The sequence below is a fragment of the Haemaphysalis longicornis genome, unplaced genomic scaffold, assembly GCF_048455015.1.
Source record: "Haemaphysalis longicornis isolate Haplotype H1 unplaced genomic scaffold, Haemaphysalis longicornis Haplotype H1 scaffold_10, whole genome shotgun sequence".
NCBI classification, from domain to species: Eukaryota; Metazoa; Arthropoda; class Arachnida; order Ixodida; family Ixodidae; genus Haemaphysalis; species Haemaphysalis longicornis.
Window position 1 is genome coordinate 8658419 of NW_027526204.1, and position 17298 is coordinate 8675716.

A 17298-nucleotide genomic window follows, 5' to 3' on the forward strand; every position below is an offset into this window, starting at 1 on the left:
CAAGTGTGTAAGTAAATTCATTATTAGGAACAGTATTCCTTAATTGAGGGAAACTGAGCAACTAAGTTACAATTCTGGGTGGCACTCCTTTCGCATTATTGCCGTGTTAACAAAAATATGGCTGAATGACAACACCAATGCATGGATAGCGTGTCCATTGTTTTGCATTGGAAGGAAGCTCATTTGTTTTGCATTTATTTTTGTTGGAAAGGCATATCTGGGCTAAATGATGTCTGTGACTTTTTGTAATGTAAAATTAGCAAGTGTAAAATTACTGGCTCTCTTTCCATTTAGTGGGATAATGGTCCTTGTGGTTGTGTTTTTCACTTCCAGGAGACACAACAAAGCAGCAAGCATGCCACGTGCAACATTGTCGATGCCAAAGAGCTGTGTCGTGGCGATGTTTCAGGATGCTGCCTGCAGCCAGGGTGTCTCCTGCAGCCAATACACACAGACGGCCATTACTACAAGTGCAATTGGTACTGGGCCTATTCTGCCTAACCGCTAGGTAGTATGCGTTACTGACTATGCTTTTTTTTTCAGGCACGCAGTGTGCCCGGACATCACTCATCAGTGCTGGCTCCCAAACGGAAATGGGGTTTTCAGGTTTAGTTCCCGAATTGTTCTTTCTGTTAGAAGTACATCACAGAGCAAGCAAGACAGTAGAAAAAAATTTTATACTAAAATTCATTTTGAATAATTTTTGGGCAATTTCATTATACTTTGTTGTGATAAGTTGAAGCCATGAGTATTTCTTATTTGCAAATTAGAGTGCACGGAGCATGCCACTTCTAGTTTGAGGTATAGCGAAGAAGGTCTGTCGGTGAATACATCAGTATTGTAGGGGTTCAGCAGGTGGTGCAAAGCCCAAATTTCTTAGCGGACCCTGGCACATGTAAATTTGCTCATGGTCTTAAAGCGAATTCAGAAAGTGCTAAAAAAGCACAAGCGATGTAGCCTGTAGACAAGAGACACGGACGTTGCCAGTGTCTTAATGTTTGCTGTCTTCCAGTCTTGTTCATTTTTTTTTCAGATAACTGTGTTATCTGGTCTCCAGACTACAATTTGCACTCGTACTCCCGCAATGTTTACAGATCACTTCAGTGCCCCTTTAACCGCATGGGGGTCATTGTGTGGGGGTCATTGTGCTGTACCAATGCAAAATATCCGGGCATTTTGGCAGGATGTGATGTCTCAAAATTACGCGACATCAACTGCCCTATTGTGCTGGAAGAGTGGCGGCCGCGATGATGTCAACAAAAATTGATTGAGACCATGGATGTAGACCAATCGCTCTAGTCACCACGACAGCAACACTGCATCGTCAAGTGTCTGGAAAAAGATTGCGTAGCTCGCTCTAGTCGCAAGTATGAACACACATGCAAAGAATGCGTGTCATAACGCTCGCACGTGCGCTCTTGGATGACCACCACCTCCACTTTACAGTGTTTGATCTACAGTGCAGATATTTTTAGGCACTGAACCATTGGGGTTACTATGAGTAGGTAAAAATACGTCACATTCAGGACAATGTAGACGAACTTCGAAACGGTTTCTACCATCTTTTCGAAGGTATTTTATTGGCTGTGAATTTTATTAACTTCTTCCTTATTTTTCCGTTTTGAATGAAATAAACTTCTACGTTCCCATTTGTGGGCACACAAACGCAACGCCCACGCGCGAAGTTAAAATCACAGTGGAGACGGGGCTTTTAACAAGCTTTTTAGAGAGTGACAGCATCTGGTGATATGGTGTAGCCCATCTTAATTTTAAACCTTTTGGGGGACTCGGGGAATTGAGCAGAAGCATTCCCAGAAAGCCTTGAAAACTCTGGGAGATTGAAAATGTGAAATTAATAAACACAGTGGACTTGGCATCACGAAGTTCAACTTTGAGGAAACTGCTCTGCATACAAGTTTGAGGATCTGTATAGCACTCGTTGCCGTCAGCTGCCTTTTGATTTTTGCAGTTCTGGAGGGGAGCAACACCCTAGTTTGGGATTCAAGTGCCTCGGAGAATTTCACTACTTCACAAGATGGTGCAAACACTTTGGCGGAACCTAGTCCTGACACCTCCTTATGCGACGGACACTCTGGCAACACAGTGTGGGTTCTCGTGCTTGAATTTTATTGCCTGCAAAATATATACAGTGCGGAATGTGCGAGCTTAAAGCAGTGATGTGTTTTGCTGAGTATCTAGTGCAGCAAATATAGTGCAGATGGCTTTGTAACGAATAGCAATGAAAACTGTACCAGTAGCTCGCAAAACATTATGTATGAACCCATATGTAGTATAAACAGGATTGTAATCCCAGCCAAAACTTGTAAACGGCGAAATTGGAAAATATTTTATTTGCTATAATGTTCAATAATATTCAATTTCAATTTTTTAAGAAATTTATGAGGTCATGAGAATTTCAAGAACAATGTTTCTTTAGTTCTGCTATACTTTGTTTCATGCATATTGTGCAACGCAGTGGGAGCTATGGAAGTAGTCTGCAACAGGAAATAAACACATTGTTAGCTCCACCTTAGGTGCTGAGGAATAGAACACGCTTGAAGGTCCAAGGTTTGCAACTTAGCCTGAAGGAAAAGAAAATATACCCGAAGATAAATTACCGTACCTTCCAGCGTATAAGACGCGGGTTTTTTTTTTCAAAATTTTCGGCGGTGCGTCTTATACAGCAATGTGTCTTGTGTGTTTTTTTTTTCAAAATTGTGATAAAACGTGGTGATGCTGATTATTCTTTTTTTGCCATTAGAACATCCAGGTGCAAATGATGCGTCATAAATGTAATTACCTGAGGCTACACAGGTTTCGGAGGCCGCAAGCGCTTACTTAAAATTACGTAAGATGGCGACACTGGCGCCGTTGCGCTGCTTGCAGGCACAGCCGGCCGACCGGAAAAATGGACCTTTTTCCAGTACCGGTCCCTCTAGCGGCCGCCACGGCGAACTAAAAATTGCAGTAAGGCACACCCCCAAGAAAGTTTGGCTTTCGGAGAACTCGTGCACAAAATATCCTGGTCCTGCTGCCCCTCCCGCACTGACCCGTCACCCGCATCTTTCACATGAATGTCACGGTAGCAGGCGAACGTTCTCGTGACTAATCTGCCATGTTCGAAGCGCCCCCCCCCCCTTTTTTTTTCATTTTCGTAACCCCCTCACTGGCAGCCATGTGCTGGCAGCGTGGTCAGTCTCAAGAGTCTTCGCCCCTTTTCTTAGAAAGCCATTATTGTATGCACGTACGAACCCACCATGAGGAGTCCAAAGAGAAAAAAAAAAGAAAACGTGCAGATTATAGCCGCTCCCTAAGTAGAAAACCGAGGGGCACGCTTTTGTTTATTTTGCCCGAGGCGCCTGCCAAGAATGGCGGACCGGCAGCCCGCGCATGCGGCATAGAGATAATATACTGACTCTAGAGGGAAAGCGCGCCGCTGAGCCAATGCATTGGAACCGTACGACACACAGTGGCAGACATGATACAATGATTTGAAGGTTGCCAGCTGAGCTTTTGCTTACTAAAAACAGCGAAAGCGATGGGTTGTAATCTGGCAACGTGGTACTGTGGCGTTTCCGCGTCCGGCTAGCGAAGCATGCCGGGATTAATTGTAACATGGCGGACCGCTGGCCAGGCGGATTTTATGTAGGCGGCGTCGACAGCATTGCGTAGTTTACCTCCTGTGGGTAGGTAACCGACGTGTTTTCGGTTTAGCGTACATGTGACTTATATGTACTTAGACTATTTGAGCAAGATGTGGCAACGCGTACACAACACTTGAGCGCAAGCTCGAATGTGTCTGATCGCATGCGCGAGGACGCCAAGGAGTCAGCTGATCCGCACTGAGCGCACAGAAAAATGAATCTCCGTATGACCTCTGTGCATTTTCGCGCTGTGCCGCTTTATTTGCCATTCTGTGACATTTTGCGAGTCGCTCAATGCTTTTCAAACGAAGTGAAGTGAACTGTGGCTTTAGCTCAATGTAAAACCTTTATTGACACACACACACAAAAAACATCGCATGGGCCAACGTTGATATTGCCGGTGAGTCGCGGCGCTTTGAAGCACAAGAACGAAAGAGCGCGGTCGATCGCAGGCCAACGGAGTGGCAGAATGCATGCATGCCAAGAATGCATGCGAAATACAGTCCGCGGCGTGTCCCGTTTTCCTTTCTATCTGTATTCGTCAAGTTCTAGCTGCTTTCCACCACTTCAAAGGGAAAGCTTGCGGGACTGACAGCGCAGTATTGAATGGGCAGTAATTTACCGCACAGAGCGCGCGAGGAGAGAACATTGACTTATTGATTTGCTGTGACTGATTAAAAAAGAAACCGCATTTCGTTACCTATTTTTTTGTTCTACCTTCACGAATGCTTGCGCGAAAGTTCGAAGCACGAAGAGCTTTAAGAAGTTGCATGAATAAAGCAACTGGAACCGAACGATTATAAAAGCTCCTTTTATTTCTCTTCCAACGGGAACGATCGCTGGCTGCCACTCCGTAGCCTGTAGTGAACTTGCGGTAGTCAAGGTCAGATCGGAATCGCTGTTCCGGCGTGCTTAAAGTGAAGAAAGAATGACAGCCTCGCAAGCGCCCGGGGAGGCACTTGCTCAGCGCATGCATCCGAGTTGTACCAGTTGTACACATTTTGTACGCACGCAGATCTGAGCTGGAGACTGCACACACACACACACACACTGCGCAAGTCAGGCGCAAGGGCCTCGCCACTTCCTAGCACACTTAATTAAAGAAAACCGAAACCAAAACTGAACTATGCCCTTACTCTTTCTCCGCTAATTAAAGCTTAATTACAGTAAAAATTTTATAAAGCTAGTTTTATTTACTGAGGCAATTATTTGTAACTATTTTGCTTCAGTTCTTTGTTTTAGTTAAATAATTACGGAACAAAACTTTTTAGAAGGCTGAATACAATTGATCTGACAACCATGGGAATTGTATCATGTCAGCGCCCACGATTCGTACGGTCCCAGAGCTCGCTTTACCCCCCTGGCATGCGGAGATCGCTACTGGAAAAAGGTCCATTGGCCAGTCGCCATTTGCAGCTTTGTTCGTTTGGTTTGCTTGTGTTGCAGTCGTTCACATGTTCACCTGCAGTATGCCACCTAAACGGAAAAGCTACACAGCGAAGTTCAAGCGGGCTGCTGTGAATTACGCCGAGCAACACGGGAACCGGGCAGTGGGACGTCATTTCGACGTGACCGAAAAGATTGTTCGCACATGGCGTCAATCTGCGGACAAGCTCCAGGCTATGAAAAGCAGCAAAAGGGCGGACCGCGGCAAGAAAGCGCGATGGCCTGATTTTGAGGGATGCCTGCATACGTGGGTTTTGGAACAGCGTGCGCAAGGTAGGGCTTTGTCGACGGTGCAGCTGCGCCTCAAAGCACAGACCAAGGAAATGAGCGCCATTGGTTTTGTTGGCGGGCCATCCTGGTGCTCCAGATTCATGCGCCGCAAAGCGCTGGCGATTAGAGCCCGCACTAGCATGTGCCAGAATCTGCCGCAAGATTTTAAGGAGAAGGTGGAGAAATTTCTGTCTTTCACAAAGAAAGAAATTGAAAGTAATGGCATCACTGACAGCCATACTAAATATGGATGAGGTGCCACTGACCTTCGACATTCCCATGGAATGTCGAAGGTCAGTGGCACCAAAAGGTGATAATGCGATCACTATTGTAACCACAGGCCATGGAAAAGCGCATTGCCTGGTTCTGCTCACGTGCTGCGCCGACAGAAAAAAGCTCCCGCCAATGACCATTTTAAAAAGAAAAACTATGGCCAACTTCCCGCCTGGCGTTGTTATAGAGACAAATGCCAAGGGCTGGGTAGATGAAGACATCATGGGCAGGTGGGTCCACAAGGGCTTCTCGAAGCGACCAGATGGCTTTTTTCATGCCAAAAAGGGCCTCCTGGTCATGGAAAGTATGCGGGCCCATATCGCCGAGCTGTCGCTCAAGCAGATCCGAGTCAAAAACTGCACCGCAGCGGTTATCCCAGGCGGGATGACTAAAATACTGCAGCCCCTGGACATCGCGGTGAACCGCAGCTTTAAAGCTATTCTGCGGCGCCTTTGGGAGTCGTGGATGACTGAAGGAGACCACAGTTATACGGCAACAAGGCGCATGAGGCGCGCTTCGTTCAGTGAAGTTGCGAAGTGGGTTCACGATGCCTGGTGTGGGGTATCAGAGGCCACTGTAACTGCAGGGTTCCGCAAGGCAGGCCTTCTAGTTTCAGTGCCCGGGCAGCCTGAACTCGACGAAAGCAGGGGCAGTAGCGATTCAGAAGAGGAAGCTAAGGAAGCCCCAGCGACACTGCCGCCAGAGCTCGCCGAACTTTTCGAGAGCGCATCTGAGGATGAAGTCTTTGAAGGCTTCCAAGAATGAAGTGTTTCTCGTGAAGTGCTTCTCTTGCGAGGAAGCCCCAGCGACGCTGCCGCAAGAGCTCGCCGAACTTTTCGAGAGCGCATCTGAGGATGAAGTCTTTGAAGGCTTCTAGGAATGAAGTGTTTCTCGTGAAGTGCTTCTCTTGCGAGGAAGCCCCAGCGACGCTGCCGCCAGAGCTCGCCGAACTTTTCGAGAGCGCATCTGAGGATGAAGTCTTTGAAGGCTTCTAGGAATGAAGTGTTTCTCGTGAAGTGCTTCTCTTGCGAGGAAGCCCCAGCGACGCTGCCGCCAGAGCTCGCCGAACTTTTCGAGAGCGCATCTGAGGATGAAGTCTTTGAAGGCTTCTAGGAATGAAGTGTTTCTCGTGAAGTCCTTCTCTTGCGAGGAAGCCCCAGCGACGCTGCCGCCAGAGCTCGCCGAACTTTTCGAGAGCGCATCTCAGGATGAAGTCTTTGAAGGCTTCTAGGAATGAAGTGTTTCTCGTGAAGTGCTTCTCTTGCGAGGAAGCCCCAGCGACGCTGCCGCCAGAGCTCGCCGAACTTTTCGAGAGCGCATCTGAGGATGAAGTCTTTGAAGGCTTCTAGGAATGAAGTGTTTCTCGTGAAGTGCTTCTCTTGCGAGGAAGCCCCAGCGACGCTGCCGCCAGAGCTCGCCGAACTTTTCGAGAGCGCATCTGAGGATGAAGTCTTTGAAGGCTTCTAGGAATGAAGTGTTTCTCGTGAAGTGCTTCTCTTGCGAGGAAGCCCCAGCGACGCTGCCGCCAGAGCTCGCCGAACTTTTCTAGAGCGCATCTGAGGATGAAGTCTTTGAAGGCTTCTAGGAATGAAGTGTTTCTCGTGAAGTTCTTCTCTTGCGAGGAAGCCCCAGCGACGCTGCCGCCAGAGCTCGCCGAACTTTTCGAGAGCGCATCTGAGGATGAAGTCTTTGAAGGCTTCTAGGAATGAAGTGTTTCTCGTGAAGTGCTTCTCTTGCGAGGAAGCCCCAGCGACGCTGCCGCCAGAGCTCGCCGAACTTTTCGAGAGCGCATCTGAGGATGAAGTCTTTGAAGGCTTCTAGGAATGAAGTGTTTCTCGTGAAGTGCTTCTCTTGCGAGGAAGCCCCAGCCACGCTGCCGCCAGAGCTCGCCGAACTTTTCGAGAGCGCATCTGAGGATGAAGTCTTTGAAGGCTTCTAGGAATGAAGTGTTTCTCGTGAAGTGCTTCTCTTGCGAGGAAGCCCCAGCGACGCTGCCGCCAGAGCTCGCCGAACTTTTCGAGAGCGCATCTGAGGATGAAGTCTTTGAAGGCTTCTAGGAATCAAGTGTTTCTCGTGAAGTGCTTCTCTTGCGAGGAAGCCCCAGCGACGCTGCCGCCAGAGCTCGCCGAACTTTTTGAGAGCGCATCTGAGGATGAAGTCTTTGATGGCTTCTAGGAATGAAGTGTTTCTCGTGAAGTGCTTCTCTTGCGAGGAAGCCCCAGCGACGCTGCCGCCAGAGCTCGCCGAACTTTTCGAGAGCGCATCTGAGGATGAAGTCTTTGAAGGCTTCTAGGAATGAAGTGGTTCTCGTGAAGTGCTTCTCTTGCGAGGAATCCCCAGCGACGCTGCCGCCAGAGCTCGCCGAACTTTTCGAGAGCGCATCTGAGGATGAAGTCTTTGAAGGCTTCTAGGAATGAAGTGTTTCTCGTGAAGTGCTTCTCTTGCGAGGAAGCCCCAGCGACGCTGCCGCCAGAGCTCGCCGAACTTTTCGAGAGCGCATCTGAGGATGAAGTCTTTGAAGGCTTCTAGGAATGAAGTGTTTCTCGTGAAGTGCTTCTCTTGCGAGGAAGCCCCAGCGACGCTGCCGCCAGAGCTCGCCGAACTTTTCGAGAGCGCATCTGAGGATGAAGTCTTTGAAGGCTTCTAGGAATGAAGTGTTTCTCGTGAAGTGCTTCTCTTGCGAGGAAGCCGCAGCGACGCTGCCGCCAGAGCTCGCCGAACTTTTCGAGAGCGCATCTGAGGATGAAGTCTTTGAAGGCTTCTAGGAATGAAGTGTTTCTCGTGAAGTGCTTCTCTTGCGAGGAAGCCCCAGCGACGCTGCCGCCAGAGCTCGCCGAACTTTTCGAGAGAGCATCTGAGGATGAAGTCTTTGAAGGCTTCTAGGAATGAAGTGTTTCTCGTGAAGTGCTTCTCTTGCGAGGAAGCCCCAGCGACGCTGCCGCCAGAGCTCGCCGAACTTTTCGAGAGCGCATCTGAGGATGAAGTCTTTGAAGGCTTCTAGGAATGAAGTGTTTCTCGTGAAGTGCTTCTCTTGCGAGGAAGCCGCAGCGACGCTGCCGCCAGAGCTCGCCGAACTTTTCGAGAGCGCATCTGAGGATGAAGTCTTTGAAGGCTTCTAGGAATGAAGTGTTTCTCGTGAAGTGCTTCTCTTGCGAGGAAGCCCCAGCGACGCTGCCGCCAGAGCTCGCCGAACTTTTCGAGAGCGCATCTGAGGATGAAGTCTTTGAAGGCTTCTAGGAATGAAGTGTTTCTCGTGAAGTGCTTCTCTTGCGAGGAAGCCGCAGCGACGCTGCCGCCAGAGCTCGCCGAACCTTTCGAGAGCGCATCTGAGGATGAAGTCTTTGAAGGCTTCTAGGAATGAAGTGTTTCTCGTGAAGTGCTTCTCTTGCGAGGAAGCCCCAGTGACGCTGCCGCCAGAGCTCGCCGAACTTTTCGAGAGCGCATCTGAGGATGAAGTCTTTGAAGGCTTCTAGGAATGAAGTGTTTCTCGTGAAGTGCTTCTCTTGCGAGGAAGCCCCAGCGACGCTTCCGCCAGAGCTCGCCGAACTTTTCGAGAGCGCATCTGAGGATGAAGTCTTTGAAGGCTTCTAGGAATGAAGTGTTTCTCGTGAAGTGCTTCTCTTGCGAGGAAGCCCCAGCGACACTGCCGCCAGAGCTCGCCGAACTTTTCGAGAGCGCATCTGAGGATGAAGTCTTTGAAGGCTTCCAAGAATGAGGCGTTTCTTGTGAAATGTTTCTCGTGCGAGGAAGCCCCAGCGACGCTGCCGCCAGAGCTCGCCGAACTTTTCGAAGCTCAAACGGAAGACTGGGCGAGTTGGTACATGTTCATAGTAACAGCGCTAACAACACAAGACAAAAAGACGAGGGCACAAACATAACAACACAAGACACAAAGACGAGGGCACAAACACAAACACACAAGGGCACAAACAGTGCCGTGTTTGTGCCCTCGTCTTTTTGTCTTGTGTTGTTAGCGCTGTTACTATGAACTTTTCGAGAGCGCATTTAAGGATGAAGACTTTGAAGGCTTCCAGGAATGAAGTGTTTCTCGTGCGAGGAAGCCCCAGTGACGCTGCCGCCAGAGCTGAACTTTTCGAGAGCGCATCTGAGGATGAAGGTTTTGAAGGCTTCCAGAAATAAAGTGTTTCTCCTGCAGTTATGCGGGATGTTTCCATGGTTGTGCAATATTACGTAATTTTTTTTCACCTATGTGTAACCATATTCGATTATAAGGCGAGGGTGCAGTTTAGAGAGTAAAAAAGGTATTTCTATAGCAAAGCACACACCAAGCTAAGCAGACACCAAGAATTAATGAACTGTCTGCGCACAATGAAATTTATCGGGGCGAGACGACAGGGACACTGCGAAATTGCTGTCAGAGGTGGTGGTATCCAAGTTTTCCCACTTCGCACTTGTAAAGGTCGGCGTTCTCGGTGCCATAACGACTTGTGCGGCGATGCCGCCGCCATGGCTTCGGGATCGTTGCCCAAGCTTCCACCACCACCCACTGGGCAAACATTCACGGGGACGCCCGGTTTAGAAGCACTGGGAATGAAAATCTCGCAGGAGGGAATCCACATAAAGTTTGAGCTCCAAGCACACCGACCAAAAATGGAAAATGGCGTCCCGACTTGTTTACAAGCTCTGAGGCTACTACTGGCTTGAAGCGGCTACTTCTGGATTAGCTCGATCACATAGTCGAAGGCGTCAGCGGCCATGGCGTCTGCTGTATCGCGAGCTATTCAGTGCACTTGCAGCTGCCAAAACACGGTAATTTCTGTCTCCAAGCTGCGCTTTCGTAAAGTTTTATTTTAAAACGTCTTTGTTACTTTTATAACAGTGTTTTTGAGCTCTTTTACATTTACAAAGGTGCATCATTTACAAAGGTGCGTCATTTACAAAGGTGCATCATATATTAATTTTTACTTTAAATCTTGCGAAAAGTGGGGGGTGCGTCTTGTACAACGGTGCGTCTTATACACCGGAAAATACGGTAATGCTCCTGCATCGCTGAAGGGAAAGGTAGAAGTGGTGAAACGGCACGCGTCGTCTGCTTTGAGTTTTCGTGATGGCCCCATCTCCGGGTTCTTATAACATGAAAGCAAGGTAATCAAATATTGCAGCAGTAAATGCACATAACTTGTGAGTTCACCATATTTGGAAAATTGCGCCACGTTGCACCGAAACACCCGACTAGGCGCAAAGTTTCCTACTTTCGCTAACTTTAGCAAAGCTTTTAACGCTTTGGCAACCTGAGGTTTGTATGTCATCCAATCCAGTTGCTCAAACAGCGAGACAGACAGCCCATGCCTTCATGCACTGTCCATAGCCTATGCTGGCTATGCCTCTTCTAGTACACTGTACCCATGCCTAAACTTGCTCTTTAGAGCGAGGGCAACCTTACTTGTGGCATAGTTACCCCAGTTGTGTTAATCACGGTAAAAGGGCAGAGGTGCGATACCGGCCACCAACGAGCACACGTGGCTTATCATGAAATTCCCAATTTCAATAAGTATTTTCAGTGATCTGCACTCTTGGTGCTGTTGTAAACGTACTGCGGGCAGATAATAAGCTACAACCGAACCATGTAATTTGCTGCCGCCTCCTTGTGCATGGCCTTCAAGTGCACTACAGAGGCATGGAATGCATGTCGCTTGCAATAACAAAAGCAGCTCGTTGTCGCAAGCTGAGTGGGTGCGAGTATAATTCTCACACAGCAAATGCACTGGTACAGTTCATACTGCAAGTGCCGCAGCGGTGATTTGTAGATGATGCGCTGCACAAAACCAGCAAGAAATTGGAAGCTTTGAGCAGACTCTTGGTGAACTTGTGAAGGTGAAAGCATTGATGTCATACCAATTAAGTCTGCACTAGTCATGTATCTACTGTAATATGTATATATATATCTCTAGCATTTATTGAAAAGGTTTTTTTTTTATTTCAATCTAGTGCACCCAGATGCTACTCAGGCGGAAAAGCTATTTGTTATGCAGCAAGGGCACGTACTTTAGGGTACAAATAACAGTATCGTTGGAAGCTTTTACACCATTCTTTTGTTTTTTTTTGCTGGTTGATCTTGATGAACCTGTTGTGCAGGTTGGCATAAATACACCATGCCTTGCGACTTTCTGGGGATTTATTGGTCACATTTGCAAGACATTTTCCGATGAAGCTAAAGCATGTCTGAAGCGATTTTAAATAGCTTTTGGTACTCCAAAATGAGGGTACCGTATTTTCCAGTCTATAAGTCACAGTTTTCTATCAGTCGCACCCCCCTCAAAAAGTTTTTACGAAAAAAGTAACGTATATAGGTCGCACCGGTGTTCAAGACACCGGTGTTCAAGGCGCACCGGTGCACCGGTGTTAAACACACTTGCTAATCAGGTAAACTCGTAGAGGATCAGTTTGTTAAAAGTGCGGCGAAAGTACATGGTTGTGGCGACCGCCGCCTCTGAACGCATCTCCCAGTAAGCAGTGCTAGACACGTAGATCTACCATCCAAAGTCCAGAAGAACTAACTTTTCAATAATGGCTTATTGATACTCACAGGTGGCATGTACTTACAGACGGCATTGAGGCAAAAACCATTGAAGCCTTCTTCCTCTGACTGGCTAACAAATAATTCATTATTTAGACCATAGAGCTGTGTCTCTTAACGAGCGCTGACACCACGCAGCACACAGGCACCTTTTCACGCGCGGACCACGCGCAGCCGCCATGTACTGCGGATTCATTCCACACATAAGTCGCACTCACCGGTGGATAAAAGGCACCAACAAAAATTTCAGAAAAAAAACGCGGCTTATACACCGGAGCATACGGTATATTTTTGCCATAGCCTGCTCCAAATTTGGATTTTCCTGCTCCAAAACCACGATTTTCTTGCTTCAAAAATTGCTCCAAATCGTATTTTGGCTGTTGCAACCGCGCATATAAGCCCGTAATGTTTATGTATTTGGGTTTGCGTGATGAATAATTATTAATATTCCTTTCATAACATACCTAACTGCCACTACCAGACATTGGACAAGTGTGACCTAAATAGTTTTCTTTTGTGTGCTGAAAATTTAATGTACTGCACTTGCATTGTTATCTACGAACATGTAACCTGCTGCCATACTATTCTGTCAAACAATAAAATTTTTTATTATATGCTAGGGAACTTTGAAAAAAGTTTTCAGGCACCTTGACTTTTCTGTTCTGTGTGCAGTGTGCAGAGTTTGTGTAAATTTATATATTGGGCAGAAAGGTAGTTTGGTGTCTCACAGAGGTCACAATTATTTCACTTATTTCTTGAAATATTTTCAGTCAATATTTCTTATCCTTGTGTCTTATTTTGCCAACTAAGTTTTTCAAGTGACAGTGAAAAAATTCATTCCAGAAGGAAGCTTCACTCCTGCCTGTCCTGTCAGCAATGCAAGTATCGCCCTGGTCAAGTGAAATCGTGTGCCAAAGAAAGGTTTCACGAAAAATGCAGCCTGGACAGCCACATGAGAGTGCACTCTGGCATGAAACCCTATGTGTGCAGCACCTGTCATAAGAACTTTCCTCAAAGAAGCCACCTGGTTGACCATGAGAGATTGCACCAGGGCGACCGGCCGTATGTGTGCAGCACCTGTCAGAAAAGCTTTGCTCAAAAAGCTGGCCTGGTTGATCATGAAAGATTGCACATTGGCAAGGGGCCGTATGTGTGTAGCACCTGTCGGAAGAGCTTTACTCAGAGAGCTAGCCTGGTTGATCATGAAAGATTGCACTCTGGGCTGAGGCCGTATGTGTGCAGCACCTGTCAGAAGAGCTTTACACACAGAACCAGATTGGCTGATCATGAAAGATTGCACTCTGGAGAAAGGCCTTTTGTGTGTAGCACCTGTCAAAAGGGATTTTGTATAAAAGGTGACCTGGTGAAGCATGAACGATTGCATTCTGGAATCAAGCCCTATGTATGTGGCATCTGTCACAAAAGCTTTACTCAAAGTTCCAACCTGGTTAAACATGAAAAACTGCACTCTGGAGAGAGGCCTTTTGTGTGCAAGACCTGTCAGAAGAGCTATACTGAAAGAGGCAGCCTGGTTAAACATGAAAGATTGCACTCTGGCGAGAGCCTCAATGTGTGTAGCACCTGTCAGAAAAGCTTCACACACAGATCAAGCTTGGTTATTCATGAAAGATTGCACTCTGGAGAGAGGCCATATGTGTGCAGCACTTGTCAGAAGAGCTTTACTCAAAGCGCTAGCCTGGTTGTTCATCAAAGACTACACTCTGGTGAGAGGCCCTATGTGTGTAGTACCTGTCAGAAAAGCTTTACTCAAAAAATCCACCTGGTTGCTCATGAAAGATCGCATTCTGGCATCAAGCCCTACGTGTGTGGCATCTGTCAGAAGAGCTTTACTCACAAATCCCACCTGGTTACTCATGAAAGACAGCACTCTGGTGAAAAACCCTATGTCTGTGGAACCTGTCAGAAGAGCTTTGTTCATAGATCCAGCCTGGTCTCCCATGAAAAAGTGCACTCTGAGAGCAGGCCCTAATTGTGAATCCTCTGTCACATTTACACATAGAAAAGGGACTTGCTTGCTCATGAAGAATTTCACATCAGTGGGAACCCGTACACTTGTAGAACATCTGAAAGAATCAGCTTACTAGAAAAGGCTGCCGGTTTTTTAATGAAGGATCGCTCTAATGCAATGCACTGTGTAATATCCATCAAAATAGTTACACTATAAGTCTCCTGGGTGATATAGCTAGTGATTTTGTCCTCAGCATTGTGTGTGTTCGATAAATCAGGAGAGCTTTTTCTCAGTTTTTTGTTACTCGTAAATGGTTGTACTTTTGTAAAACTGGAACATTTAACAAAAGCTCATACAGAAGCATTTGCACTCGTGAAACGTATGTTGCTATGTATATCCAAAAATGTTTTGCCCAAACGTATGTTTGACATATGAAAGATTCCATCGTGGAGAACAATCTCATGCCTGTAGCATTTGTCAAAATCGAGTTCTTTTAAATTTACATGTAAATGAGGGCAAAATATTGTAAAGAGGCTGTAAAGGCCCCATGTTTACAATGTGTGTCAGAGTTTTGGCCATAAACAGTCACTTTTTAAGGCATTCTAAAACACCCACCATTGATACATGGATTTACATGTGTTAAATAAAGCAATGTTTTGGAAGTCACCTCCTTCTTGAATTTTCCTAAAGTGATGAGTATTAGTGGAGTTATTGTAATTAAAACAGCACATTTTTATTCAGAAGGGAAAAGGTTTGGGCGTGTTGGTTCATCGTCAGACGGAAAACGCGCTAAATAAAAACACAGGACAAGGAGTGGACGGGACAAGCGCTAACTTTCAACAAAAAGTTTATTGCAGAGCCAGCGCTTATAAACACGTCTGGCCAGCATGAAGAGAGGGGAGAGGAAAGGGAAACATAAAAAAAACGGTGGGCAAAACAAGAAAAACAGTGACGTGCCGCCTATGACAAGAAATCCAATTCAAGTTTCGATAAAGCTACACACGGCCTGCTGACGCATTGATCACCCGACCTTGCTATCTCTGCCGCTTCCACAATTTCTCTTGTCAGGCCCGAGCGTTGAAAATGCAAGACGGTTGTTTGGTCGTACAGAGGATGACACGGGTTTCCCGAGATATTTTTTAGTGGGCAGCCAGCTAGCCGTCGGTGGCAACGCCCCTGACCTTGTTCTTGTGCTCTTGGAGGCAACGTTTAAGCATCTGCCGGTCTGGCCGATATAGTGTCTGCCACACGATCTGCGCCATCAAGCACAGAGACGTCTCTGTGAAATGCCGACGTAGCGTTGTGTACAAGATTCCTCTGAAGTGCCTGGCGCGCAAAGTGCGCGCCAGGCACTTCATGGATGTCGTCACCGTCGTTGGTTCAAGGAGCTGTGAGGCATTGCCCACCTTAGTCCCGTAACAATATCTTCGTTTTTAGATTTTTAAATATCGGTGAAGTGTGTAAATATCATGAGCGAAAAAAGGCCGATAAGGGGGAGGCGGAGTACCGCGCTCACAAAATTTTGGGGGCTGTTCCGACACCAAAACATCCCCCCCCCCCCCCGCTAGCTACGCCCTTGGTCCCTAATCACACCTGGTCCAGTGGCCGGACTCCTCGCAGCACGGCCAGCAGCTTCGGCCGCATGCGGCTAAAAGAAGGAAAATATACCACGTTTTAATTGGCTCCTAAAACCACTGTCAGTTGGGGACAAAAGTAGGGGACATTTAGGGAATTTGTTGTAGCGAGCCAGTAGACTTCTGCCGGCGTCTAGCAGCAGACGGTACAAGAAACATCCGGAACTGACACGGCTCAAGAAACAACTGGAACTGACACTTCCTTTTGTAATTATTTCAGTTCTGATGGGTGTCTTGCTTGATGACAATTTTTTTATGAATGCGGAGCATGCCTGCCTAGCCGCGTCTATGGTATCGCCTTGAGTTTGTCATGGGCTGGTTCTTTTACTCTTATAAACTTCAACATTTTTCCCCTCCGTGAGGCTAGTATTACTGCTGCCGCACGAAGTAATCACCAAACTTGGAGGACGTCTTCTTCATTAATTCTCTGACACTGAATTACCTTTCCATTTAGGTTTCTTGCTTCTTTCAAGAACGATGAGAAAAGCAAAAGAAAAATTCCGTGCAGAGCTGCGAAATTTCCTAGGAGCGCGCGCGTGTACCCGAGAGAACAGTAATCGCAATAGTTTTACTTGTGCAGTGTGCCACTTTTAAACTTAAAAAAATGTCGGATGAAATATTGCCCCTTCGAGACAGTTTCCAGATCAGGTCATTCAAGCGCGCATTTATTGGCGATAGATGGTAACGTAGCTTATTTAGTGGCTCTAAACAAGTTTGTGTTATTGCAGGATGCTTGATTGCTATGACACTAGCCCTTTGTAGTAACCGATGTAGAGCAAGCATTACATTGCTTCCAACTTAGAGGCTCGAAGAGCAGATGTGAAGGGCAGTATTAAAATATGCAAAATTTTTGGAACCTGCTGTTGTAAATGAACCTGCAGTGTTGCATCTCAATCTTTATCATTTCCTCTTGTGACCACCTTGAAGGAGTACTGACACGAAATTTTCGTGTTACGTTTTTTTTCGCTGCTATGCGTGCCTACCAGCCCACTAATCATAGAATGACAGATTAGACGGTCGAGCGCAGCGGAAACATTCATTTACGGCGTCGTTTATTCGTGCCAGTTTCGGTTTCGACTGAAAAACGCCGAGCGGCCGCCATAACAGGATGTATCACATGACGTCACCATTCTTGCCCCATCGCTGCCTCTCTGGAAGCGCGCGCGAGCGAGCGCACGCGCGCGCCCAGACCGGCCGAGATCTTCGCCGTCCCCACAGGCCCGGGCAGCATGACGTCAGTCCCAAAACCATGACGTGTACACACGTCCGAGCAGCGCGCGCCAACCACAGCCAGCGCGTCGGCTTTGTCACGGGAGCCCCGACGTCGGCAGTTTGGGGCAAGTAGCACATGATGTCATGTCGGCCCGCTCTGGACTTTCTCGTGCGGGCGAAGATTAAAATGGATTTTAAATATGTTTCGCTGAACTGTTGCTGTTGAAACTTGCTGGGAGATATCTCCTGATAAAAAGGAAGCGTTTTAGATAGTTATCACAGCTTTGAAATTTCGTGTCAGTACTCCTTTAA

The 17298-nt window shown here is 47.2% G+C and overlaps 1 protein-coding gene across 3 annotated transcripts in view; it reads left to right on the top strand.

The window, feature by feature from the left end:
* The window catches only part of LOC144158162 (uncharacterized), a 31720-nt gene extending 16837 nt beyond the window's left edge, over positions 1 to 14883 (top strand). For 2 of the 3 annotated variants that reach the window (XM_077688838.1, XM_077688837.1), the window contains exons 3-6: positions 334 to 479; positions 544 to 606; positions 1970 to 2105; positions 13015 to 14883. In XM_077688838.1, the coding sequence (XP_077544964.1) occupies positions 356 to 479; positions 544 to 606; positions 1970 to 2105; positions 13015 to 14161 (1470 nt within the window). In that variant the 5' untranslated portion in view covers positions 334 to 355 and the 3' untranslated portion in view covers positions 14162 to 14883. The remainder of the gene's footprint in view (positions 1 to 333; positions 480 to 543; positions 607 to 1969; positions 2106 to 13014) is intronic. The other variant, XM_077688839.1, reaches the window with a different exon arrangement.
* Positions 14884 to 17298: the final 2415 nt, after the last annotated feature.